The sequence below is a fragment of the Argiope bruennichi genome, chromosome X2, assembly GCF_947563725.1.
Source record: "Argiope bruennichi chromosome X2, qqArgBrue1.1, whole genome shotgun sequence".
NCBI classification, from domain to species: domain Eukaryota; kingdom Metazoa; phylum Arthropoda; class Arachnida; order Araneae; family Araneidae; genus Argiope; species Argiope bruennichi.
The window spans coordinates 114,155,320-114,176,906 of NC_079163.1; the positions used below are offsets into that span (position 1 = coordinate 114,155,320).

Here is a 21,587-nt window from a genome sequence, read left to right on the forward strand (position 1 = left end):
TAATGATTTTCCTGCTGTATAGTCTATTATACTCGTTACCGAAGTCAAAAAGATTACGTAACACATTAATAAAAAATCTCCTTCACTCCTGTGAAGAAAGTAATTCCAAATGAAGTTTATGTCGAAATTTTTTTTTTATTCAAATAATCCTCTAAACAAGAAAGATTAAAGGTAATTCTCTTCATTGCTGTGTTTCTTTATTCGATTTAAACAAAGAATTCTCAGAGTTTTATCTAGAACAACGCAACACATGCAGTCATTTGTTTTTTATTATTTTATGTTCCTTAAGCGGTGATAAGAGCGTTTCATTTCAGCAGCCGGTTTCGGAAATGTTCAATATCGCAGGTAATGCTCCCATTTCCGTGCCTTCCTGGTCACTTTGCCTGAAGGCAAGTGAAAGTTGGCTTTAGGTCAGCGCTGACGTTGCGTTTCTCATTAGCAAGGAGCCGAAGTACTTCCGGGATGGACTTTTAATTGTCGGGGAGTTTGGCCAACGACTCATTAAAGTCCAGTAACAGGCCATCTGCATTGAAAGTAGACTGGCGACTATTGGTATGTTCTATCTCATTGAGGTCTTTGGTGATATCTAAAAACTTCAAGAGAAGTCAGAACTGGATTTAACTATATGACGACATGAATTGTTACCACGTAAATTGTTTCTAGCTCATGTGAATATATGTGTTCAAAGAAAGTGGAGCATCTTCCAATTCTCTGCTATCAGATTTGAAAGAAGGAAAAAATATGTGATTCTTAGAAGAATTATTTCTTTCATTGTTTTCTGTGTTATCTAATTAAATGGCACTATCCATTTAGGGAATGTGTTATCGTGTTGATTCAAACATGAATGCATAGAAAATTTGAGCTATTTATGGATTTCGCGTAGTTTTTGGATCAAATTATAATATGGATAGAAGACTTTAATCTAGTTCTCTTAAATTTAAAAGATAATAAATCTATGAATGTATGATAATTAATATTCATAAAGATGTGTACTGACAGTGGCCACATATGGCTGTTCTAAAGATATCATTGTGTACCACCCATGGTACATGCCGTCAAAAAGAGCTTTGTTATTGATATACTGAACATAAGTTATAGGGAATTATTTCTCACATCTCACTAAGATTTTCTCACATCCCTTTATTACTTTTATGATCACATTACAGGGTAGAACGGCCGTGGTCGAACCTCATCACCTAGATTGGACCCTTATCGTAATTCCCATTAAATATTTGGGACGTAAAGTAAGCAATTGATATTGCAACGATGTAAATGTGGTTTGTGGAAGGATTTTTTAGAAAAAGCATTATGTGGATGTTGTTTTTATTTAAATAACCCCAATGAAAATTTTTAAGAAAAGTCTAATTGTATTTGCGTTGTTTAAAAATATGTAACAAAATGTACAATTATATTTTAAGAAATGGAACTTGTTTGCTTATATTTTACTATAATAATTTATTAAAATAGTTTAAAAAAGATTTGGTAATTTTTTTGTCCAAACGTTGCTTAGACTGGATCATAGACAGTTACTTAGATTAAACTGATCAAATCAAAGGGATGATTATCTAGAAATAAAGAAATAGCTGAGCCAGTAGATATAATGCTTAGTGCATAAATGTCACACTTGAGTTCATACATTATGCCCTGATGAAATTTTGAGAATCGCAAAAATATTTTTATTTTTCTGATTGAAATTAGTGATTCAGTTTGGAAAATCGGTAATTCATTTAAGATAACAATCTTCAATCTTCTTTTTTTAAAACGATAACACAATTTATTTTTTCTACGTTAAAGGGCATTCTTTAAAAATTTAATCGTCTTTTTAAAGATAAATAAAAAACAAAATTCGGCTATTTTTTTATTCTAATTACTTCTATATTGTTGTATATTTAAACTGTTCAGGTGGTTATGATACGACAACCTTTCTCTATAATTATTCACAATACAGTCGATAGATCCACATAATTCTATTGCCGCATTGAAGAAAGACATTCGGATCTCCATGGCCGATTGGTCATGGCACTGGTCTCATAATCAATAGACCTTGAGTTCGAATCCCGCTAGAGACATTGGGGTTCATAGTATGTGTAAATATTTAATTCATTGATTTTATGTTTTCCTTTATTTCATGTTCCAGAAGATACTGGATATTTCTTTAGTTTACCAGACAAGTGTTCTAGACTTTTCTTACTGTCTCCAGAAAGGTATTCTGGAACTTTCCCTGCTACTATAAAAGCAGAAGATTTGTCAGTTACTGTATTCTAAGTTCTGAGTTCAGTTAATCAATTGGTTTATCTCTACTTCTTGTGTCTGTCATTGAGTTCTATACTAAAATATCTACGTGACACTATATAACAATATTCGAATACTTTTGTATATCAGCAAATGGTAGATCAGCGCATAAAATAATTGAAAACGAATATCAAAGTAATACTGGGATGCAAACATTCATTTGGAAATTTTCGAATTGCATTGTCATAACAAAGAAAGTAGAATAGAGTTCAGCGGACAATTTTGAAAAGTATATGACAAATTCTAAAATCAATTGTATTTTATATTCGAAGTTTTATAAAGTAATCTTATTAAAATGAATGCTAGCATGTTTCCCATATAGAGTTCATCAGGCGTTGCAAAGTCAATAATTCAATTTTCCAAAATAAAATGCCAAGAAATCTTGAGTTATACTACGATTTTTATTTGCAAAATCGAGTTTCGGTAAAATGGATCTTATTCTTCCGGAAGGTGGCATGATAGATGACATTCAGCTGATATTTCTCAAGGTTGCTCCTGTTGAAATGTTTTGAGGGAAAAGTGAGAGTTTTTGCAAAGTCTTTCAAGAGCAGGGTCACGTGACCTGCCCCTCAAATTGCCTCCGAAATTTCGCGCAATAACAGGTCCGTGAAATCCCTGAGGGGGGGGGGAGGGATCACCTGAAATCAGATTTCAACATTCTCATTTCACCCGGGTTTCAGAAAAAACGGATGAAATATGTTTCTTCCATGTTATTTAACAGTAGTACTTTGTCTTGCCAGGGTAATAATTGAGAAAGATGTGAAGAAATAAACTTACAATCACTTCCGTCATGAAACCTGTTAAAAGTTAAGTCATCTGTGCTAACGACAGTGAATTTCAAAGTGAAAATGAAGAAGATCAAAACGAGGAATATAAATCCGGATTACTTTTTCCGGCAGTTTTTGAAAAATTGGTCTTTTGGAGTTTTAATTTTATTGATGATGGCAACAACCCTTTTCTGTTTTTCTTCACGAAATGTTGGCAACCCTATTCCTAAAAGACGCTCTTTTTTATTTAATAATTATTGAAAATTATCATCAACAATTTTGGATTATTTCCTTTAAGTGTTAATGAAACAATACTGATCTTGTTTAAAGTTCTCAAAAAAGAAAAACTGTATTAAATAAAATTAAAATACAAAATTTCATTACGACATTGCCGAAGAATTTGAAAATATAAACAGCGTCCTCATTTTAGCAATGGAAATAAAGCATGTGATGAAATGTTTCATGAAACAATGAAAACAATTTACATTTTATTACATTACAAAAAGTATTTTATCAAATTATGTATAAAAGCATTTTTTTAAAAGTTGCCAAAATTAAGGAAAACATTGTACAACAGTTAAACTAGTATCATTAGAAAAAATATTTTTTTTTTGAATTTTTAAATGGTATAAAATTTTTTTTTATTTTGTTATATTTTCGGAAACTGGGGAGAGAAAATTCTAAAAATTCGTTCAATTTTAATTAATTAAAATAATAATTATATTTCCAAAAAATCGCTCCGGGATGCACATTTCTATCCTAAAAGTATATCTGTACCAAATCTGATAACTCTAATTCAAACAGTCTGTCCTGCTGAACGTGAAAACCTACACATTCGTAAATTCTCCTTAATTAAATAGTAGAGATGTAGCATAAATGTGTATACATATCTAATGTTATCTCAGAATTGTTTTCCAAATTTTTTACCTGATTTGTTTAGAATAAAGGGCAAACTTAAAAAAGAAAAGGTAAAGGAACCTGTATTTACGCAATCCTTGAATAGTATACTATATATAGATGCTAATGTCAGACTTCAAAATATTCAATAAGATTTTTGAATTCAAACGAAATTGTGAAAAGAAACACCACATATATATTACTAATTTCAAACTTAACAGAAATATTATTTTAGAAAATTTTCATCTTCATAGATGGCGCCACAAAACACATAGTAGAGCATTAATAATTTTAATTTCAGTTTTTTTTTTTAAAAAAATGCATTCGTTCCTCGATGAAAATAATTATCACAACAGAATGTTCGGATTTCTAATGATTTTATTCGCAGGTCATTCATTAGCTGCGACGTGTAACTGAGTCGATACATTGTGTGTTTGCTAGGTCAGCGGAAACGGATTTTATTATTTTGTGGTTCTAGGCAATGGGTATTAAAAAGTCTATCGTATAATAAACTAATCAATTTAGTTTCGAATTTCACATGCTTTTTAATCTATTCAACACGTCGCTGTTTTACTTTAGGTTATCTTTTATGTTAATAGCTTTGTTAAATTGTTTGTGTAATTATTTGTTTATTGTGACTCATGAGTTCGCGACCTCCATAATATTATGTGATCTTTGCGCGCAATGATATTTAAGGAAACATTTGATGTTTATAATTTTTAGAACAAAATGAATTTAATAAAACAGATATGAACGCGAACAATTATTGCTTGACAAAGTGTTAATATTGTTCTAATATTTTATAAATCATAGAATTTGATCACCATTGAATCTTATAATCAATTTTTGAGAAATTCATTTATTTGGCAACAAGACTAATTACATTTTTTTAAATGAAACTACCTACTATCCTTTCATCCTAGCGGTTCAAAGTAGCTTGCTATCCTGCCTTTGTTGGAGATCCAAAAGCTTTGTCAAAAGCCTTCTATAGAATGTGGCACAATGGTTTATTGTCTAAACTTAGATGGTTGATTAAACTGATTAAAACTATGGACTTATCTTAACTTCATGTAACTTTTAGGTGTGAATAAGTAATATAGTTTTTAATCCAGGCTAATCCTTAGTTGTTGCAAATATGGATATTTGTCAAGACCGATTCTGTTCAACAATACTCATGTCATAACTTACTTACGGCTCCAAATTATCCAAACATCTGCTAATTAAATTTCAAATATTTCAAATTCTGATATGGAAGTACGGACATGAACGGTCTCCATGCGATTTCCTTATAAATCAGACATTTTCACCAATATTCAAGGTGCAACACTTTTCAAGTCATCAAATTCCTTTTTGATACAAATCTTTTGAATTTATCCAATAATTTCGGATATTCTTGCTTAATTAAATCTTGTCTGGATTTAATTACAGAGTTATTTTCTTTTTTTAGAGTTCATTAAATAAGTTTGAAATTCTTTGGTCATTTATTCTTACCAAAAACTAATTCACAACTCTGAGATACCAAATATAATTCTTTTTGCAAATATAATCTTTCAAATTCATTTTAAAACTATCATTGAAATCGAACCATTCTGCTGTTAACTTTTTAAAAAATGTTGTAAAAAATTAAATTAATTGGCGTGGCACCAGATGGATCTGCCTTTTTTCGCTCCGAAGTGATCTCCAGAGACTGAGATAAGCTAAGACTTGCACTGAATAGTTGGTTTTTGCCGCTCTGATCATTGAAGTGACAGTTCATGAAATCGTAAATAAATGTAAATTACTGCATTTATGTAAAATAAATGTATTTAATTTACTTAACGATTAAATTACTTAAGGACTTCGCCAATGGGGGACAAGAGATTTCTCTCGATAACTGAATAGATATTTCTAGAACATAGCTGTTCGTTTTCTCTGACGCTACTTGAAAAAATGGCGCAGTCTATTTTTTATTATTTTTTATATATTCGAAACAATTGAATCAATAATTTAAAAAAATAAAATAAATCCTAGTGATTCCCTACTTCATATAAGCATAATTAAAAAAAAAACATCTATAAATTACCACAGATGTTTCCTATTGAAAAATTAGAATCCTATTAAAAAATTTTAGCGTGGTAACCTATAATTTCGAATGTCTGTCTGTTTACAAGATAGTAGCTGATGTTTTAAAAATTTGATGTGCATACGATGAAACTTCAGCTATATATGAGGCTGAGTTATATATTCTGCTCGATAAGTACTAAGCAAGTATGGATCCTTCCGTCTGTTGCCTTCCATGTAATTTCCTTAATCTGCTTATCGTCTTCATTTTTATCCTGTCTCCCGTCCTCAACATCTTTCTTCCTTTCCAACGCAAGTTCGATCATATCATCGTCAGTAAGAAAGAATTAGATAGGAATAAAATGGTGAACATAATTCATTTTGTCCCTGTTGAACTCGTCCTCATAGGTCTTTGCCCCATACATTTTGATAACATCTCATAGCTACTACATTCAGGATATATTACTGTTTTGGATAATATGAGTGTTTGTATGCTTTCTATTTAGTATTCTTAATTAAATGAGAATTTTTTTTTAAATTATAAATCGACAAAACTGTTTGTTTATAAGCAAAAGAAACATTTTTTGTATAGTTGTATAATTTGCTTTTTCTGAAAATTTTATTTGTTTATCTGCTCTAATATTAAACATTTTATTTAGTATTAGATAATGTTTTATGTAATAATTACGTTATAGTGAGAAAACTGGAATGTGCCTGTTTTGAAACTTTTGAAAGAATGTGTATCCTTGCTTAATCCGTTACCTAAGAGTTCTACGATTTCCTCTAACAATCGACGCCTTTCCTTTTTGTGTCCATTTTGTTTTGCAAAGTCCGACCCATTTTTTTTTACCTTTTATTTTTATTCATATTTGTATCACGCGAGTTTTTCTGTGAACAATTCCCATCACACACTCATACACACACACACACATAAAAAAAAATCGTTAGTAAATGGCTCTATCGAATTCGTATTAGAACTTTCTAGGTTTCCAGTGAATACAAACAATGAAATGCATTCCTAGGCTTAATGTATATAGATCCTACAATTATGGGCAAGGACAAATTAAAGGATCAGTTATATTTTTATCGCTACTTTCTGTTATATGAGCCCACCATTCTCGTGAGTCAAAATGGCTGATTGAATTTCATGCTATATTTTGCTATTTAATGTTCATTTCCTGTAAGTATCAATAGCATTCTTTTTCCAGTAATATAAAACTATTTCGTCGAATGCACAGGACAGCAAAGGTTTAAATGCAGGCGCAGCACTTTAAAATGACACAATGACATGTAAACGTTCATACATGGGCTCCAATTAAGTCTAGACTACGAGAGTGAAAGCATATGATACATTGCCGTGCTGTGATTGGAACGGGAATGTGCGCAGCTCATCAGTTGCAATATTAAATTGAAATACAGACTATTTGGAATTTTGAATTCGGAATGGAAATGCACCTGCTTTTGTTCCTATGTCTGGGTTTTCTTTTTCAACAGAAACTGGTACTTGGGGGTAAGTCTATATTTCAAGGCTTTTCGTATTTAAGATCTATTGCAGAGAATGTGAAAGATTATTCTTTTAAAATATTAGATATATTAAAGGTCGAGTAAAACCCTCAGGTATGCATATATCAAATATCTTTCAGACTCAATTCTCAAGCAAATAACGGAAATAAGCTCGCTTGTAGATCAATTTTTACTTATAGGACCCAGATTTTCCTCACCAGACAGTTAAGTGTCAAATATTTTAGTAAATTTCTCCATATTAAATCTATAAAATTATTACAATCTACCAGAAACGTTGGGAAGAATATTTAACAAATGGAATAATGCCAGATAATTTGTATAATCAAAGTAGCATATTGTCTTGATTTTACTACAACTGTATTGTTTTTGTGTTTTCATATTTTTAAAAAGGAATTAAAAATAATAATAAAAAAATTTTATTCTCCTAAGGTGGTTTCTTTAGTGTAGAATGTAGGCTTTGAAATTTAGATGAATTTTTCTTTGATATCAGTATTTTCATTTGGTCTCGTGTGAAATTTTCAAAAATAAGATCATTGGTTAAGATAATAATCTCAACTTCCACAATTGGCCTGAATTAAAATATAATTAATAATAGTGAGATATAAATGAGTATTTCTTCAACGGTGTTTGAAATTGTGTAAGATACAGTAACAATGTATTGTGGAAATATTGCATTATAAGATATCCGGAATAAAATATCATTGCTTCATCACAGAATAAATCAAAACTCGCTGATATATTCATTTTGTTTAAAGATTTTTGAAATCTTAAGTTAAAGGTTTTTGTATTTTGAAAATTTTGAGTGCAACTCACATCCTTTAATAATTCAAACAATATTGGATGAAGAAGAAAGATATTTAGTTCCTATTAGATCAATTTCAGGCTCACAGATATGCTGAGTGTGCAGTTTTAGTTGAATTTTCTTGTCGGTACCGAATATTATAAACATTTCAATGTTTTTCGGAAATATTATTTTCAAGGTTTTTTGTTATATTCGTAAAGAAATTAGAAATGAAAATAAGAGTGATCATTTATGAAATAGCATACTCAAACTGGTCCAATAAGGATCAAAATATAGTTTTTCCTAGTTTGAGATATGAACTGGGGTTTTCAACTTTATTTTTCTCCTTTTTTGAGCCCTTGCACTTTGTCCCAAAAGTTTATATAATCTTGTATTTTGCCGATATTTTTTATTGTATATATTGTATAAATATGTTGTGTCTATTATATTGAAAATGCAGCAGTTTTACCTCTACATTTACCAATTTTTAAATCATTATATAATCAGAAATAAGCTGTCCCAAAAGTTTGTAGGTGCAGTTTTATGCAAATATTGTATCGGTAGTCATGACGTCGATTCGGTGACTAATAAAGACTTTGTAAGAAAAAGAAAGAAGTCGTTTGTTCTGCGTTTCAAGATGCCTAAAGTTTCGCAGCTATCTAATGAAGAAGAAAGTAAAATTCTGAATATAAAATTGCTCGGTAAGACTGTTAAGGAAATATCGAAATTTTTAAATCGTTATAAAAGTATGATTTATCGTGCATTAACTTGTAAGAGGCTGTAGAGCAGAAACCTCATTCGGTAGGCCACGTGTGAGGAATATTCGCAGTGATAGAGGAAATCAGAAAATATTGGTAAGCGAAATTAGTAAGCCAACCGGTTTCAAATATCCAAAAGCAGGGTTCATAGACGAATTATAGGATGTGGTTATATTATCTACCCAAAAATGGCTCGATGATTACCACTCTCAAAGTTTCAAGAGATTACAGTGGGCTGGTATTCATATATCATATGATGATAGATGGATGGCTGTCCTTTTCAATGATGAAAAAAAATGGAGCCTTGATGTGATAACTAACGGCAATATAAAATAGTGTGGCATGCTTTTACGAAAAGAGCCAAAGAACTTTTTCAGTAGGCAAAATAGTGGTGAATCTATGTACGTTTTGACAGCATTGGTTTAAAGAGTTTTGCACTTTTTAAATATCCGACAAAATTCTCCTAAATACATTGAAACACTAGAAAAACATCTTATGCCATTTGCAGAAAACGTAGGTGAACGAAATCGGAATATTCGCATGATAATGCTTCCATTCATACTTCCTACGTTACAAAAAAATTATTTGAACTCGAAGAATGTCATTGTTCTTGAGTGGCCATCGATGAATCCTGATGTAAACATAATTGAGAATGTGTGGGAGAATGTGGGGTCTTGGAAACTGCATGAGAATAATGGACAATTTTATTCAGAGAAGGCTTTGGAAACGGCCATTGAAAGCGCATGGTGCAACTTGAAACCAGATACATTGTAAACACTAATTATAGCGATGGAAAAACTTCATATATCATATCAATCTTCATCGATGTCATACTGAAAAATGAGAAGACTTCAAACTATTAAGAACATTGTCTTGAGCACTTTTTGTTGAAATGTCATTTACTCTATAAATTTTTGGTATACCTAATATTTTCGATGTGATATATAATTGAAATACAAATTATTTTTTTCTAAATATTTTGTTGAATGCAAATCGCATGTGATTTAAATAAACATATTTGTAATTGTTGTTTGTAAGCCATTGCGTTTTGCTAAAACATATATTTTGAGAGACAACAACTAAGGGTATTTTTAAAGCCGAATTCTGTGTTCGTTTTCTTAAGCGAATAATTTAATTTGAATTTAAAAAAAATGGAAATTAAACATTTTAGAAGTAGGGTATCATTAGTCTGTGACTTTTTGATAAAAATAATACGATGAAAGTATCGAAGTTTATGCTGTTAAGTTTCAGCATGTAAATGTTTACACATGAAGCCAACTATTGCTCGCAACAGTTGTCTTTGTGTTGTTATTCTCGATATTGTCCTGATATGAACTGTTGAGACAAACCTTGTAGGAGCAATAACAAATAGAGTTGTCATGATAGGACAATTATTTGTCATTGTCCCATTATGGTAACGCGATCGTCATAAGGTAAGTGGCCTTCTGTTGTGATCCAAAAGTTGTCCTCGCGTGAACACTGCTTAAGGGTAATACGGAAATTAATTGCCTGTTGTACAAATACGACAAATTCTTTGGGATAACAATGCTATTCTTGTGGTACTATGTATAGGTGATTATTAAGCGCAGATGGATAAAATTAAAAGGTTATATTGCAGTTAAATCATCTACTAGATCAATTGAAAATCGACACCGAAATAGAAAATTTTGCCATATGTGAAATGCAAGTATTAATTAAATTTTTGTGAGATAAAATTAATTCGGTAGTTGTGATTCATTGCGGGCTGTTTAATGTTTAAATGACGAAATGAGATGAATGAAGCTGTCATACGTAAATCGCATTGCATGTTAAAGACACCAATGTACACACTATACTGTCCTTATATGAATGATACTGTCCTAATTTGTGGCAAGAATTGGGCGCCTATGTTTAATTAGCTATAAATCGCGAAGGAGATTTAATGAATGAATCTTGAAATTGGTTGGCGCCTAATATCTCAAATGTTTCAATTTTTTGCAAATTTATTTGACTAATTTGTATGGTAGTAAGGGTTTCTTTGCTGCTATAGGGTGAATTCATCGTCTGATACAAATTTTTATTATGACAAAATTTCAAAGCTTCTAAAAAATTATAGTAAGTACCTCGAAATGAATGCCAGTTATGTAGGTAAGAAATGTGCTGTTGTAATTTTCAAATATGTATAGTAAAAGCCCTGTACCAAAGGTATATGCCATTGATCAATAAACAGTACTTATATTTTGAAAATTTCTCTACATTTCTTCATTAAAACATTGGGGATCGCGCCGATTGCTACAGACCAACAAAGCATTTTTCATTTGGATAGTGCCTGTCTCTAGAAACTGACAGAATTAAAAATTGACAATAAATAGTTTTAAATTAATATACTTCTAAAAGTCTAAGATATCACTTTAATCGGATTATCTTTTGTTATCTTTACTCCAAATATTTGGGAGCTCATCTCTAACCGAAAGAAAAATGTAGCAATACCACTATATTCTTTCTTAATCATGAAACGCTAAAATTTTGAGGAGAAATAAGTAGGAAGAATTGAGACAGATACTAATCATATAGCCAATAGGCTTGTTTTTTGCACTAACGTTTGAGATCTATGGCTTTGATAACGCATATTAAAACTCTTTTCTTTCTTGTTTCAAATTTTTTTAATAATATCTTATCTCATTTATTAAATCAGAATAATTACTATGTATGCATTTTTGGAAATGGATAATTTTCTGGATTAACCTCGTGCTCCAAGCAAAATAGAAAGTTTCTGAATTACTTTTTAGAGTATAGGATGCTACGTTTATTATTTCATTGAACTTGGAGCAATGGACACTAGCCTTTTTTGTTGTTGTTCTCTAGCACTGCATATAAATAAATATAAAAAACAGCTAATTTTTCCATGCAGAAAAACCAAAAACTAGCTTATGATTGGAGGATACGACTTCCTTTCTTAAAAAAATTATGGTAGGGTTCTGAAATTGACTAGACTGCTTGTGACAACTTTCAATATTATTTATAATATGCGTAAGTTTTTATATAATTAGAACACTTAAGTTAAGAGCAATAATGTTATTGTCATCCGCATTTAGGTTGAGAAGCTTTGGTTTTTATTTATTTGTAGTCTTGAACAGCACCTAAATAATGGACATATCATGCATGACCTTTTAATGTACCACATATAAATTATCTACAAACACATTTTAATTTTCTTCATGAGAAAGAAAGTAAATGTTAATGTGTATATTCTTGTTAGTAAAAAGTTGATTAAGTTGAGCATAGAACGTTCTAAATAAAACCAAGAAAGTATTTATAGATACTATTATAGATATATTTAGATTATTTATAGATATATTACTCAGATACTATTATTTATTTTCAAAAGCATATAGTATTTTGCGATTAATTTATCTAAAAATACAGTTGCATAGTATTAACTCTTTTATAAAAAAGGCCTCCCGGATCTTGTAAAATTCTATTCCAGTCACTTTTCTTTCTACTTTTCTCTCTACTGGATATTATTTTGGAATTGCTACATTTAATTGTAAAATGAACTTTGATAGTATTATTTTTTAAGGAAATTAGCGTTATCTTCCACTAGAGAAATCTGATGGCATAGCATTTATGTAACTATTTAATCAATTTAAAAAATATTTTTGATTTATTTTCACTTTTGTTTTTTAAGCAAAATAATTAAGTTAGGACAAGAATAATCGTATAATGATGTATAATGATGAATGAGAACTTCATGAACTCAGATCAAGTTTCAAAGATGGTATTTGAACCGATCTTTGAATGATTAACCTTCTCAGTTCTTCATTTCATCATCAGATAAAATCACAGCTTACTGCAGTGATGGGGAAGAATACCAAATGTGTGGAGCATGTGAGAGAACCTGTGAACAACCATTGAGCAAAGAACCATGTACGACTCCATGCGCTCCAGGTTGTTTCTGTAAAGCAGGATTTGTTAGAAATCGACAGCAAAGATGTATCCCGCCAACAGAATGCAACACAAATTCAAGTAAATGTGATTCATGTCTTTTCATACGATATTTATGTTATTATGTTTCAATTCTCCAACTCATTAAGTCATTAAGTAGAAACGAATTTATGCCAAATCGAATTTGAATATATGCGCTGAAAGGCATAAATAAGCAAAATTTCTGCCCGAAACTATCATTTTTCTTCGTCATTGTTTTCATGAATATTATTTATTTACTTCGAAGATTTAAAAGATATCGTTATGTAAATATGGTTTACTCTTTGAATAGTTTTAAACTGAATAATAAATTAATTGATCGTGCCATAAAAAGTAGCAGTGAAAAATACCTAAATGAAAGAGTAACGAAATATTTCCATATTTCTTCATATATGTTTTGATATATATAAAAAGGCTCCATTCAAGCATCTAAATCATTTTGATAAGAATTAATGACTGCCATAGAGTATTGAATGTTCGCTTCTCTGAATATTGTAATGCAAGCTTCATTATAGTGTGCCTTCTGCAAGTCATTTCTCTTTCGGAATTTTGAGATGATATAAGCTAAAAGACATATTCATTTCCTTTTTCCGTTAATATGCCGGAAAATGCCGGAGCGGAAAATCTGTTTTCAAATAAAATCATAAACTTATCTCTTTGTATATTCAAGAGGAACGGTGCAAAAATAAGCATTATACATACTGAACAGAGGCAAATATGTAAAACTGTCAGCAAAAAATGAAACATAAAACGAAATCAAATTCAAATGAATTGATAAAGGAAATCGCTAAAGGAAAAGCACATCGTTAACAAAACTGAAAGTACTGATTTCCAATTATTTAAATTCTACGAAGCTTAAAGTTTTAATTTATAAATCTTACAGCAGAAAATTAAACGCTTGAATTGCAACTATTGTGAAATGAATATTTTATTGACTGAATACGGATCAGCTTCTCTACTTCAAATTACTAGTATTCATAATTGGAACCTTAAGACTCACTTATAGGTTGGTATAGGTTGATAATTATGATAGCTTGCCTGTTTTAATGATTGAAAAATGTCTCTTGAAAATATTAGAACATGGTATTTATTTTGTATATTTTGCTAGAAGAAGGAAACTTAGTTAACTATAAGATAAAAATGTCAATTTAAGAAGTGCTCTATTAACTCAGCATGTGGTTTATTTCAGCTTCCTGTGGCGAAAACGAAGAATATCTAGACTGTGGCTCCTCATGCCCATTGACGTGTTCTAATTACCAAGATTCCCTTTTTTGTGCCAAGAAATGCACAAAGGGATGTTTCTGCAAGCCAGGGTATGTGTTGGGACCGCATAAAAAGTGCATTTTGCCTCAGAACTGTCCCATAGGTAAACAGATATTCATCCCATTTTTATCTTATATTTATACAAGCTGTATATAAAATAAATTACTGTTTATAAGTATTCTTGAAGAACTCGACCGAACACATTTAAATCAAACCGAAGTGCTGAATACGAAAACGTGTGACTTGCCAAAACTCTCCATATTGCTCTGTGATCCGGGTCACTGAATAAAAGAGTCGCCATGATAATAACACGAATTTGGCGGTCAATTAAAAAATAATCAGTAGCAGGCTATGCCACCAATCTCTGGCATAGGGAAAACACCCTGTTATCAGACATGTGGCCAGCATAACTACTCTATCATTATGGTATCCTCAAAGGAAAAAAGAATATTCCCGTTGAATCGGGCTAATTCTGACACACGTATTGTTGTTTCCCCAACGCGGGGTTGAAATGTACTACTAAAGATGTCTTCGAAATAATACAGCACCGACAATCCTTTTATAATCAAATGTTAGTCATTCAAATGAACCGTTCTTGAGAATTTCGCAATCTTACAACGAACTCGTACTGTAAATAATTAAATTTCATATAAAAAAACTATAATATTTCCCATTTAATGGTTTGATAACTACTCGAATGAATCGAAGAACTGAACCGAAAAACTACAGAGAGTGTTTACATATTTTTAGAATGATTTCGATGAAGCATAAAAAAACAACTAATGTTTTGGAATAATGAATTTCGGCAACAGGTTATTATTTCAAATGAAATATCATTTATTACTTTTAAATGTATTCTTCTTTCAAAATGTCGCATGTGCAGCTGTTTATTGAAAGATATGTTATTGTAAAGATATGTTATTGCTAACCGAAAAGTATTATTTTCATTCCCTAATTCAAAAAGAACTGCATAGTAAGAAAATTTCCAAACACAAATAAGCTACATAATAAATTGGAAAGGGAAAACTTCAATCATTACATCTACGTGGAAATAAGACTCCAAGTTTATATCTGAAAAAGTGCGTACTGTTTCAAATATTTCTGAAGTGAAATACCTGGCAACAAGAGAAAATCTGCTGGTGCAGAAATCAATTGCAAAGTCTTTAAATATATCTAAAGTGACGATTAATAAAATAATAAAAGATGATTTGCAACTTAAAAGAAAAGCTGAAAAGCATAATACTCGCCAGCTTTTACGCACTCATGTGACAAAAGCAGAATAGTTTGAATACCTTGTACAAAAATTATTTAACATGAAATAAATGAAAAATACATCTTGACTCATAATTATGATGTTTACTTAAATGACTGACAAAAATATGTCTATTTACATCAAAAACGCTGAGAAAAAATATACAAGCCTGATTCCGTTGATACAAAGAAAGTTTCACTAAAGGGTCTCTACAGTGCGAAATTAAAATTAAAAATAGTGAAAAAAGATGATTAACTCAACGTACTATCAAGAGAAAATTTTAAGTCTGATATTCATAGAAAAAAATTCCTTTCTTTGTCCCAATGACTTTTAAAAAGTAAAATTTCATCAAAGTCTACAAGTCATACTTCGGAAAATATCATCGAATTCCTTGAAAGAATGAAGACTAGTTCAGGTATTGCATATATACTTTTCCAACATATTCTTGAAAAGTCCCCTGACATTTCCTCTATGGACTAATGTGCTTTTGGTTTGTTGAAAAGAGCTCTTTCTAAGCGTAAATCCACCATGAAATCCTGAAAAAGTAGTAAAAGAGGAATGGAATCAATAGCACTGAAAATTTAACAAAATACCCTTTTATCATGGAAATCATGATGCGAACTTAGAGTTTAGAAAAAATTCAATCAGATCGAACATTTTAAAAACTATTTTTTGCTTTTAAAACATGAATTAAACAGCCTCGAAATATTTCTAAAAATGTGTCAACACCCTCTGTAGAATAATGCAGTTTGTAATAATATCAAAATTCGTCATATAGTTTCCATTCCAGTGTTTAGATTACGATCAAAATCGTCTTCTTAGCCAACTACTCCAGTTTTTAAAAATTAGCTTTATAAACTATATCGATGTCTTTTACAAACCATTTTCGGCTGTATTCTTGGATAAAATCAGTTTTTCATGTTTTTTCAGCCTATTTTTTCTCCGAAATTTCACAAGCAGGAATTTTCTGCTTTGGTAATCATAACTGTTAATGTTCAGAGTTATTTCTATCATGAATATTCAAAGTTTCATTTTACAAATTTTGTTTCATTAGTTTAATATATAAAGTAAATTAAAAATTTTCCCTTCCATGGGGAATCTGTATCTCTGTTCGAAATGATGCATCGTTCTAATAGTTTTCAAGCATCAGAAAATTGAAAAAATGATTCAGTCAGAAAATAACTACATATTGTTAGGGGTTTGTAATTAGTACAGTATTTAAATGAGCCTTCACTTTCATGCGTCAATAATTATGTTTCTTATTATTATTCCTTTTCAAAAAATTTAATCATAGGCATTTTGCAAATTCAAACAAATTTAGTCTTTGAACTTCATAATTTTTCAAATGGTCAATTCAGAAAAACTTACAGAATTGCTTTATTGTTTATAAGTAGTTTAGTTTATGATTCTCAAAGTCTTATTTCTGATTCATCAAAGCATCAAGCTGAAAAGGAAATATACCTTAATTGACTTTCTGATACTTCAAAACCGAAGATGCAACATCGATTCGAATGTATATAATCTTTAATAAAATAATCATCATCGAACAAATTTGCTATGGAATGTATGTTGAAATAACAAAAAATATTGCACAGATTGATTTAATAATAAATTCAAAGGATGGATGGATTTTTTGAGCTAAAAGCAACTGTATCAACGACTTTAAATTTAATCTAAATGCTCTCCACTATGTAAACATAAAAGTGTGAATATTTTCTGTTATTACTTTATTTGCAACTGGCTTTGAGCAATGTAGCATTTTAACTGCTGTTCTAATCGCGTCAGATATTTTGATTTAAATGCGAATTGTTCGATGAAAATATCCGAAAAATAGTAATTTAATATCGATTCTAAACTCTTTTTAGCTCATCAATTTTTTTTTTTTTTTTTGCTCATCTAACGAAGAAGAGAAATGGCGAAAAAAATGTAAAATTAAAACTTTGTTACAAATATCAATCCGGTATATGCTTCCTCTTCTTCTTCATAATGTTGTTAAATGTTTGTAAATTCGTTTTACTTCCCGAAGTATATCTTAACAGTTAATTTTTTAATAAGGCCCTTGCCGAGAAAACGAAGTCGCCACCGACTGCGTGAGTCCTTGCAACAGTTGTGCACAGCGTGGAAAATGTACCTTCGAGTTTTGTGCTCGAGGATGTGACTGCAAACACGGATTCCACAGAAACTCTACAGGCCATTGTGTGGAAGCAAAAAACTGTGATGTTCCAGGTATATTCTGATCAACTGCTTAATTCGCAGTTCTGATCAACTCGTTAATTCGCAGATTTCTAATTTTCATTCTAAATTCTTGTTTAGATTAGAGTAAATTAATGCCAGTCTCTGAACAATTTTTATTTGTTTGTTTGTTAAAAAGCATGTAAATTAATATATATATATATATATATATATATATATATATATATAATATATATTTCAAAATGCACCCTTTATCAATATTTAGCATCATTAAAATCAAATCTTACCGAAAAGTTTTATTTCAATAACCATAAATTTCCATCTGTTCCAATATAAGAAGTCCGTATCGCCGAATGTGAGTGTAATTCCTATCTATTTTATAATCACAACTACAAAAGAGTTACCCTCGCCCTGTCTAAGCTTTCTGAATGGCCGTCGTTGCAACAGCATTGGAGGAAACTGAGGGTGAAAACTAACATCTGCAACCGATATTCTAGCCGCATCCCCTGACAATGGCCCCTCCATGTAAGAGGCATTTTTCGATTTTGGAGTAGAAGTAACCTGAGCCACATCGTTACTATAACGACAAGAAAAATGAGACCTCGTCATTGAAACGGCGTTTTCTTATCCTCATATTAGGGATGTTCCTTGGAGGGGATATCAATTAAAAAAATATAAACAAATTATTTTGTTTATTATTTTGAAAAGTACAAATAAAAAACGGTTGATGTCCTATTATAAAGTTCGATAAATAATTGCGAAATGTTTCTACAGATATTTTATTCATCATATAATGCAATGCAGGTAGTATTGTTGTAATATATAATTGAACATCGTATAAATATATGTTCAAAATATAGTATCAACTCCAAATTCTTTGTTAAAAAAAAAACACCCAAGAAAAACTTTTTACAAATCAATCCTAACTTTAATCTTTAACTCTCCAAGATTTTACATCAATTACGGCAAGTCTCCACTGGGGGAAGTCATATCACTGACTCCCCCCCCCCACCCGAAGGCATACGGATAATAAATACTGAATGACCAGACTATCGCAACGCAACATTGGCTGGAACTGTGGTTGAGTCCCAAGGGTCATCACCGGCCACAGTACAACCCTTCTCAAAGGAAGCACGTCTCGTCATCGATGGAAGGAGCCAGACGCTCCATAGTGGCGAGATCCAACAAACATACCAGAAGCATCTCATCCTCTTTTCGAAATGCTCCCGGAGGGGTTCCTCCACCGGAGGAATTAACTATTGTTTTCATTGCGGAATAAGTCAATGGTATTTTCATGATTCTTTTGTTAATTTGATATTTGTTGATTTTGGATTAAAGGAAAAGATATTCTGGTTTCTGAAACCCAAGAACCTATCAGTATGAAATCATCTTAATTCGCTTAAATGGCCTTAGTATTGTGGACAAATGCTGAATTTTTAAAAATACTATATGGTCAATTTTTCTGTTGTTTAAACCAAATCCTTTATTCTAGTTTTCAATATTTTATCCTGGTGAATACAAAATTTTCTTATACATTTGTAGTTTGAAATATGTTCGATAACATTTTGATGGCAGACTAATGGTCAGAGCATTTTGAAAAACTAATAATTTCTAATAAGACATCGTAGAAAATTGCTCTAATGCTGGTTGGTATTGTGATTCTGTTTAAATCTGTTTATATTTTAACACTTCTTTCTGCATTGGTTGAAGGCGTGGCTTCAACTTGTAAGATAAGCGGAGTGACAGATAGGATGGACATGAGGCAAAAATTAGAATCTCGATCTTCATTATTATATATATATCTAAATAAAATAAAACAACTACCATGAATTTCAATGCTGTTAAATGATAGGAATGATGGATAATTTCAAACGATGGATAAATATTTCCTCATTAAGGCATGTTCTAATGCCTTAAGATAAATATTTTGTCCAATTCAAATAATTTTAAATCTTTTTATTCGGACTTTTAACACCATTTTCAGTACCATTCTCATTGCATTACTTTTGTTATCATTCATTTATGTGGTAACAGGTTAAAAAGTATCGAACATGTCTTGCATCTTATCATTCAGTAAATTTTATATTCCACCTGTTAATAATATTTAGCTATAGAAAACGAAATATATTGCATGTTAAGGCATTTAAAAGAATTCATAAAAAGACTAGATATAAAAGATTTAGATTGTTTATAATCTTTTTGGAATATATTCCAAAACAATGTGTATTTTGTGTAAATGCACATTTTTTGTTGTTGTTGTTGATGATACTGTGTACTATGATACTATGTTGATGATACTGTGTACTGCGAATCTATTACTTGCTATTAGCTTCGTTATTTTTATATCCTTTTCTACTACTACTTCGTTATTTTTATATCCTTTTCATTTCATCACTTGGAATTTTAAATGCATGTGATACTTTGGTATAGCATTACAGGTTACGAGCGTTATTTAAAATTGCTCGGTTGTAAATTTTGATGCTTTTCTAATTCTTTTCTGATTCTTCGATGCTATCTTAATATCATGAAAATTATGTTTTAAAATCTTCTTTTCACCTAAAGATTTAGGAATCCCCTTCTTTACCATAATTATATTTTTTGTATTATCTCAAATTCACTGAATGCATAACAGCTAAAAATAAATACTTGTAAATTAAATTTTTCTATGGTTAACACAAAACTTATTTATTACTTAATGTGTATCATGCTCTGAAACAGTTCGTTTTACTTCTCATGGTAGCATTAGTGCTCAGTGAAAAAATATACTTCTTAATGTGTTCATATTGATTTAAGGCTGAGTATTAACATTTTATTGATTTGTTTTGTTTGCAGAATCTTTGTGCCCAAAACATGAACACTTTGTCCCGTGCATCAATCAATGTAATGATTGCTGGAGTCGAGGAGATTGTGAACAGCCATTTTGTGAGCCTGGCTGTGACTGCAGCCCAGGATTTTTCCGAGATGATAATGGGGACTGCATACCTGAAAGTCAATGCATTGCTGAAGGTCACTTTTTAATTAAGAGTTTTTATTTAACAAGAAACAATTCTAATTTCCTCTTTACTGAATTATTCTTTGAAAACTGCTCCTATTTCTAGGGTTATTGTTTTAATAAATACCGGTTGTAAATTTATATTCTTATTAATATCTTAGATACTTATAAATTTTAACAATTTTCATTTATGGTACAGTATTTCAGATAAAAGAAATTATAACTATGTATTCAGCAAACCTTTCTAACATTACGTTGTTTTTCAGAAATTACTTGCGGGGTGAACGAAGAGTATACAGATTGTGTATCTCCATGCAATGATTGCATCAAACAAGGGCAATGTCAATACAACTGCGAATATGGATGCGATTGCAAGAAAGGGTATTTCAGAGACTCTAGAGGAGTTTGTATACCTGCAGAACAATGTGAAACGTGTAAGTGTTAAGACATCTCCGTATTTTTACAGCAGTAACGAACACTTGACTCACATATACTTTAAGATCTGTGACATTTAGTCATTTGAACAATTGCTTATTTTTTACATTATTAAAAAAAATGAAATATTTCAGTTTATGAATGAAATGTTTTATCATCAACAATTCAAAATAAACTTAACCAATTAATATGCATCTTTGGCAACGAACAGGTTCCCTCATTTTATTACCAGTGTTGATTTTTAACAAGATTTGGAATTTAAATCTTTTTGGTGAGTTGCTATAAAGAAATGCAATATAATAAGAAATGTTTCAGGATCTTGACTAAAATTTGATTCATCCGCGGAATGAAAATGTATTAAATGCTTTGCGTCCAATGATTTACACCTTTGCGTCCCACTAGGATTAGCCCCTCAGGGGCTCACCTACTA

General features: G+C 30.8%; 1 protein-coding gene across 1 annotated transcript in view; it reads left to right on the forward strand.

The window, feature by feature from the left end:
* The window catches only part of LOC129960638 (zonadhesin-like), a 164,517-nt gene that overhangs the window by 69,225 nt on the left and 73,705 nt on the right, over positions 1 to 21,587 (forward strand). The window contains exons 2-6 of the mRNA XM_056074187.1: positions 12,873 to 13,064; positions 14,212 to 14,388; positions 17,593 to 17,763; positions 20,563 to 20,736; positions 20,989 to 21,156. Of these exons, the coding sequence (XP_055930162.1) occupies positions 12,914 to 13,064; positions 14,212 to 14,388; positions 17,593 to 17,763; positions 20,563 to 20,736; positions 20,989 to 21,156 (841 nt within the window). The 5' untranslated portion in view covers positions 12,873 to 12,913. The remainder of the gene's footprint in view (positions 1 to 12,872; positions 13,065 to 14,211; positions 14,389 to 17,592; positions 17,764 to 20,562; positions 20,737 to 20,988; positions 21,157 to 21,587) is intronic.